We start from the raw sequence: 7,631 nt of genomic DNA on the forward strand, positions 1-7,631 counted from the left end.
TCTTATAATCCTTTGTTAATAATTAATTATTAAATTGATCTTCATTATAAACTATTTTGAAAATTTAACCTCATCAAAAAATATAACACTAATCTGTCCCTGTTTGACCGTTGACCACCAAGTCTACCCGAATCATTCAAGTGTTATGTTTTTTGGGAAGATTAAATTTTTGAAATAGTTTATAATAAAAGTCAATTTGATAATTAATTATTAATAAAAAGTTATAAGAGTCAAAAAGTCGAGGAATGTGACCTTGAACCTCTTCTCTCTTCTGACACATCACAAGAGCTTTTTCTTTGGGCCCATTTGGGAAAGAAACTTTTTGAGTTGGGTAGGAGTTGATAAGTTTTTGTTATGACTCAAAGGACTTGAAAAATTGAAAAGCCCATATTTGAAAATGGAAGAAAACGAGTTATGTTCTGTCTACTCCACTCGTCACAGGTTCTTTGTAGCCTACGATTTGGGCCATATTTCAGAGTCTAAAACTTGCACAACAAAAATCACATATTTTCAATAAAAATAAAAAGACCAAACTAATAAAGTCTATATAATAGAAGGGAAAATTTATATTTACAAATTTTTTGTTTACAAACTCTTACAAATTACATTATGTCTGATCGGTAAGACACTCATCAGTGAAGTATGACCGATGTAATTTGTAAGTTTGTAAAAAAAAAAGTTTGTAAATATAACCTTTCCTGTAATACAAACCAAAACTGACTCATAAGTTAACTAAACAATTAAAATATTTGATTCAAATTCCAAAACATGCTCGTTATTTGTATGTTCCATTGTGGAACTTTGCAGATCTTGCATGTAAATATTTGCACTACTCTTCCCCTTCCTCCTATAAATAGCATTTTCCATTTGGTTCAGGTGATATATGTGGAGATGTGACATTACAACTCCCTAGTGTGCAATGTGTATTATATTGATGGGTGAATTAAGAACCTAGAAAAGACACCTCCATTGCAGGTCTTCCATTTTTGTGTTTGGTATTATGAACTGATAAAGGTGGGGACGTGACATTATAACCAGCTTGTATGAAATATCAAAATTATGTATCTTATTGATCATGTTTTATGAACAAAAAAAAGACACCTGCTTTGAGTCCAAGCAAGCCAATAAAAGAAAAGCCCTTCACACCTATCTCTCCCTCCTTAACGTTTCTTAGACTCAAACCAACGACCTCCCAACTCACAGTTTGGTGCACACTCTTACATCCACAACCATGACTTTGATGTTTTACTCTCTCAACCCATCATTTGTTATAAAACCCTCTTCTCCTTTACTCTTCCCCATCTGCTCTGTAACCTTTGCCTTGCCATGGCCTCTAACTCCATGGCTGGCTTGATCACTGGTTCTCATTCTCATTTCTCTAATGACTCTAATGAGGTATTCACCTTCTTCTCCTTTCATGTTGCACTTTTCCAAATGGCATGCTCTTTTTTTTTTTCCTTCTAGTTTCTCATACATGTCTACTATGTGTATATGTTTTGCAGCATAATAATCCTCCTACCCATCAATCTTCATCAAAAACATGTAGAGTTTGTGCTGATGAGGTTGGATATAAGGAAGATGGAGATCTTTTTGTGGCTTGTCATGTGTGTGGATTTCCTGTTTGTCGACCTTGTTATGAGTATGAGAGGAGTGAAGGGAACCAATGCTGCCCTCAATGCAACACTCGCTATAAGCGTCAGAAAGGTTAGCTAGCTTAGCTTTGCTCTGTGTGTCACTGACTGAAACTTTGAGGTGCTACAGAACAAAAAACCACAAAATCCGATCCAATTTATCATAATCAATTAGTTAACATGTTGGTTAACCGTATTCTAAAACACGGAAAAAAATCATTGGCTTCAACTCTATGCATTCCTCTATCCGTAGAGTACATTGAATGTACAGAAATGGCTATAACAAAGTTTATGTTATTTGTATTAACAGCTACTCCAGGAGGAATGTTTTAATGCAGCGCTAACGATTTAATAATAGCTCCAGAAAGTTTCAGTTTATGCTCCTATCGAGTTATTATAAGAACTAGTTTTGTTGATGAAAAGTTTGGGCTGGCTAACTTAAAGTGACATGGTGATGGTGGCTTCCCTGCAGGTTGTCCTAGAGTTCTTGGAGATGAAGAGGAGAACTTGGATGCAGATGATTTTGATGATGAATTTCAGATTAAGAATCATCATGATGATCTAGACCAGCAACATGATGTTAATCATGTGGTAATTTCTTTTAATTATATGACAGCAGAATCATGCCAAAGCTTCAAAGAAATTCATGCAATACAGAAATTGTTAATCTTTTATGTTTTTCCTCAAATGGGGTTTCACTAAAATGAATAAGACAATTATAATTGTGGCTATACCAATTAATTGGATATCATTAATGAAAGAGACTATGTCCGTTGTGTTTTTACAGGAAAATGGGGACTTAAATCAACAGAAATTGCATCCCAATGGTCAAGTTTTCTCTGCAGCAGGAAGTGGTAAGCAACTTGTTTGTTTAATTTTTGAAAGACAATTGCTTAGGCAAATTGCTAATTATCCATGATCATGATTTTTCCTTATGTGATATATTTTGTTGTTTATATGTTGGTTTACTGTTCTATAGTTGCTGGCAAGGATTTCGAAGGGGAGAAAGAATTCTACAGTAATGCAGAATGGCAAGAAAGAGTAGAGAAATGGAAAGTCAGACAAGAAAAGAGAGGTCTATTAAACAAAGAGGATGGAAAAGAAGACCAAGGTGAAGATGATGACTACCTGTAAGTGATCTCTTCTATAGCTCTTTCCTATGGATTGAGAAAGTCATAGTCTGTATATGAGATTACATTTTCGCCACGAATGCTATCAAATTCAAGATGATCTACAAATATTTGTTTAAAAAGCTTGTTCTTAAAATTTTCACCCCAATTTTAAAGGAATACTAATCTGAATGCTGTCAAATTTTGACCCTAAAATCAATATCAATTTAGAAGGTATATTGTAAAGGGACAATTTGCCTTTATTACTGGCAAAATTTGTTCATTTGTGGTCAAAACATTTCTACCATATATTGTTTAACATCTGAGCAGAAAATTCAAAACATTACATAAGTATAAAAAATAAATGTTACTAATTGTTAAATGAAAGATCTCACCACCAAAAGAAATGAGCAATCATAATCACATGTCCTCTTAGAGTCACACTCACACAACTTATAATATGCAACTCCACAAATTTTGATGTTTATTGAATTGTTGAGGAGGGAACCTGCATAAAATTGAATTCTACCACAAAGCACAAAGTGTTTATACTTTTAACTGGCACTAATTTTCTTATGTCACATGACAGTTTGGCTGAAGCTAGGCAACCATTGTGGCGCAAGGTCCCAATATCTTCAAGCCTAATCAATCCATATCGCATTGTAATTGTGATGAGGCTTGTTATCCTAGCTTTCTTCTTCCGTTTCCGTATCTTAACTCCAGCATATGATGCATATCCCTTGTGGCTTATCTCAGTGATATGTGAGATATGGTTTGCATTGTCATGGATACTTGACCAGTTCCCCAAGTGGTTACCCATCACACGTGAAACTTACTTGGACCGTTTGTCCATAAGGTTTGAGCGTGAAGGGGAGCCAAACCAACTAGCCCCAGTTGATTTGTTTGTGAGTACTGTGGACCCTTTGAAGGAACCACCTATTATAACAGCAAACACTGTTCTGTCAATCCTTGCTGTTGACTATCCTGTTGAGAAGGTATGCTGCTATGTATCAGATGATGGTGCATCTATGCTTTTGTTTGATTCATTGGCAGAAACTGCTGAATTTGCAAGAAGATGGGTTCCTTTTTGCAAAAAGTTCAATATAGAACCAAGGGCTCCTGAGTTCTATTTTTCTCAGAAGATTGATTACTTGAAGGATAAGGTTCATCCTACATTTGTGAAGGAACGAAGGGCTATGAAGGTGTGATACATTAGATAGGACAAGAAAGATGATCTTTATGTTTTTTGTTTTTCTTGTCTCAATATCTATTCTGACATATGGTAATTCTTGTGTATTTGCTTCATTGCAGAGAGAATATGAGGAATTTAAAGTTAAAATTAATGCTTTGGTGGCAAAGGCACTGAAGAAACCAGAGGAGGGGTGGGTGATGCAGGATGGAACTCCATGGCCTGGTAACAACACTCGTGATCATCCAGGAATGATTCAGGTTTGGCTATTGTATCTTAACATTAACTTATAATTAAGGAAACAAACAAAACAGAATAGAAACACCTTGCATTTATGGAAATGTGAATAGCCATTGAATTAGGCACCCTCCCGCTTTGTTCTAAGGGAATAGGGGAAAGGAAAATGTGGTGTCCTTTTGTTACAATTGTTCTTCAATTTGTCAGGATGATGTTGATAATCTATAAACTACATTTTGTTGTTCTAAAATCAAGTTAGTCTCAACAAAAGTGAAGAGTAATAACTGGTCTCAACTGACATGGCTCATGGACTTGCCTTGGCAGGTATATTTAGGAAGTGCTGGTGCACTAGATGTAGAAGGCAAGGAATTGCCACGACTTGTATATATTTCACGTGAAAAACGTCCTGGCTATCCACACCACAAGAAAGCTGGTGCCATGAATGCTTTGGTAAGCATATAAACTTGATGTTGTATTGTTTTATTCCTGCAGGACCAGAAAACATGTTTATAAACTCTTTTGTTTATGTTATCCTCAAAAGGTTCGAGTTTCTGCTGTGCTTACAAATGCACCATTCATGTTGAATCTGGATTGTGATCACTACATCAATAACAGCAAGGCAATAAGAGAGGCAATGTGCTTTTTAATGGACCCCCAGCTTGGCAAGAAGCTCTGCTATGTCCAATTTCCACAAAGATTTGATGGTATTGATCGCCATGATAGATATGCTAATCGCAACACTGTATTCTTTGATGTAAGTGCCATTCTTCTAAACTCTAGCTTAACAAATATGTGTGCAGATTACATTTCACTAAATGATATTTAACCCTTTACCTTCAATGTTACTTTGATCATAGATCAATATGAAAGGGCTTGATGGTATTCAAGGTCCAGTATATGTTGGTACTGGAACTGTGTTCAACAGGCAGGCATTATATGGCTATGATCCACCAGTATCTGAGAAAAGACCAAAGATGACATGTGATTGCTGGCCTTCATGGTGTTGCTTTTGTTGTGGTGGTTCAAGGAAGTCAAAATCAAAAAAGAAATCAGGAAGAGGTCTCTTTAGTGGATTATACAAGAAGAAGAAGAAAATGATGGGAAAAGATTATGTTAGAAAAGGGTCTGGGACCATGTTTGATCTTGAAGAGATTGAAGAAGGGCTTGAAGGTTATGAGGAGCTAGAGAAATCATCCCTCATGTCCCAGAAAAGTTTTGAGAAGCGATTTGGGCAGTCACCAGTTTTTATTGCTTCCACTTTGATGGAAAATGGAGGACTTCCTGAAAGCACAAATACCCAATCATTGGTCAAGGAGGCTATTCATGTTATAAGTTGTGGCTATGAAGAGAAGACTGAATGGGGCAAAGAGGTAAAGCCATTATTAACCTCAAAAGTCAAAACATTGAAGAAACATTTTTATTTTTCTTGATGCTTTAAACATCAAATTAAAAAATACACTTGATTATGATTACTGATTAGACATTAGTTTATCCATGATTACTATATCTATGAAGTTCTTTTTACAAATTTTTTTTGCATTACAGATTGGGTGGATATATGGGTCAGTCACAGAAGATATTTTGACTGGATTTAAGATGCACTGTAGAGGATGGAAATCAGTATATTGCATGCCAAAGAGACCAGCTTTCAAGGGATCTGCTCCAATAAATCTATCAGATAGGTTGCACCAAGTTCTGAGGTGGGCTCTTGGTTCTGTTGAGATTTTCCTTAGTCGCCATTGTCCATTGTGGTATGGCTATGGAGGAAAGCTGAAGTACCTAGAAAGGCTTGCATATACTAATACCATTGTTTATCCATTCACTTCCATCCCTCTGCTTGCATACTGCACAATTCCTGCAGTATGTCTCCTCACTGGAAAGTTCATTATCCCCACAGTAAGTACTCAGCTATAATTTTCTTGTGATTACTAAGATCAATCATTTTCTTTCACCTTTGAATTACAGAATTGCTAAAAGAAGAAAAGGGAAGGGAAAACTATAATGCTACATTGCTATTATTAGATTTGTGTATTATGAATGTAAGTTTGTTTTTATTTCTGTGCAGCTTACCAACCTTGCTAGTGTTTGGTTTATGGCTCTATTTATCTCCATCATTTTAACTGGTGTGCTTGAGCTTCGATGGAGTGGAGTTACCATTGAAGACTGGTGGCGCAATGAGCAATTTTGGGTTATTGGAGGTGTTTCTGCACATCTTTTTGCTGTATTTCAAGGTCTCCTTAAAGTTCTTGCCGGAGTAGACACTAATTTTACTGTCACAGCAAAAGCAGCAGATGATGCTGAATTTGGAGAGCTCTATCTCTTCAAGTGGACTACTCTTCTGATCCCACCAACCACTCTTATAATCTTGAATATTGTGGGAGTTGTGGCTGGAGTCTCTGATGCCATTAACAATGGATCTGGCTCATGGGGACCTTTATTTGGGAAGCTGTTCTTTGCCTTCTGGGTCATTGTTCACTTATATCCTTTCCTCAAAGGTCTCATGGGAAAGCAAAACAGGACTCCTACCATTGTAGTCTTATGGTCAATCCTTCTAGCATCAATTTTCTCATTGATTTGGGTCCGGATTGATCCTTTCTTGCCCAAGCAAACTGGTCCTGTTCTCAAACAATGTGGGGTAGAATGCTAAGACTGTGGAAAAGCATGTTGATCTAGTGTTCTTCCAAATCATTTGATTACTAATGACACTTGTGCATGTTTCTATTTTCTTGCTGCTATTGAGTGTTTGCCTTTCAGAGAAGAGTTATCTGTGATATTGTGTATATTAAAGGACAAATTTGAGTTAGATTGGAATATGTTCATCTCAAGATACAACTAAACCTTATATTGTAGCCATTGCACTGTTTTGGAAAACATGTTCTGAGTTTTGGGACTAGTAGATAATTTTTCATCTTATAGAGCTTGATTCTTGAGAATAAGACTCAATTTTATCAGATTGATGTTTGATGCAGTAGGTCAAAGTCAACTCTTAATTAGCATTTTACATTACTAATTACTTAAACAATGATGAAGTTAAAGTTAAAAAAAGGTGTTACTTGATTTTTAAATGATAATAAAAAATTATAAGACATCAAAACTCCACCACACAAGCTTCACCCTGTATGCATCCAGTCATGTTAACATTATATATGATATTAAGCGCAGTTACAATTACAACAGTTGAATTAAAAATATGGTCAAGCTTTTTCCTTTCGTTAAACAAGCATTTTCATTAAAATCAATTCCGTATTTAACATAATTCAATTCTGTAATGTAACTCATTCACTATTGCGGAATAATAAATCTTAGCTTCTATATATCATACAACACTTTAATGATTTCCAAGTGGTTCCCATAAACCAACAAGGCCCAATTCGCATTTTTGTTAATTCCTACACTGACTACCTTTATTGTTTCTTAAGCTGGGGATGAACTACGTGTCCATAAATTCGCATCTTTTAATATGTT

At 35.7% G+C, this 7,631-nt stretch overlaps 1 protein-coding gene across 1 annotated transcript; it reads left to right on the plus strand.

Annotated features, from left to right (window-relative positions):
• The first annotated feature begins 1,341 nt into the window (after positions 1 to 1,341).
• LOC133309687 (cellulose synthase A catalytic subunit 4 [UDP-forming]-like) lies at positions 1,342 to 6,972 on the plus strand. Its single transcript, XM_061510513.1, has 12 exons — positions 1,342 to 1,395; positions 1,503 to 1,704; positions 2,104 to 2,222; positions 2,419 to 2,485; positions 2,611 to 2,761; positions 3,330 to 3,942; positions 4,052 to 4,189; positions 4,491 to 4,616; positions 4,708 to 4,920; positions 5,024 to 5,536; positions 5,712 to 6,062; positions 6,232 to 6,972. The coding sequence occupies exons 1-12, from the start codon at positions 1,342 to 1,344 to the stop codon at positions 6,811 to 6,813; spliced, it is 3,129 nt and encodes a 1,042-aa protein (XP_061366497.1). The 3' UTR covers positions 6,814 to 6,972.
• Positions 6,973 to 7,631: the final 659 nt, after the last annotated feature.

Source organism: Gastrolobium bilobum, unplaced genomic scaffold, assembly GCF_033153095.1.
Source record: "Gastrolobium bilobum isolate Gb01-03AN ecotype WA unplaced genomic scaffold, APGP_CSIRO_Gbil_v1 utg11564, whole genome shotgun sequence".
Lineage (NCBI taxonomy): Eukaryota > Viridiplantae > Streptophyta > Magnoliopsida > Fabales > Fabaceae > Gastrolobium > Gastrolobium bilobum.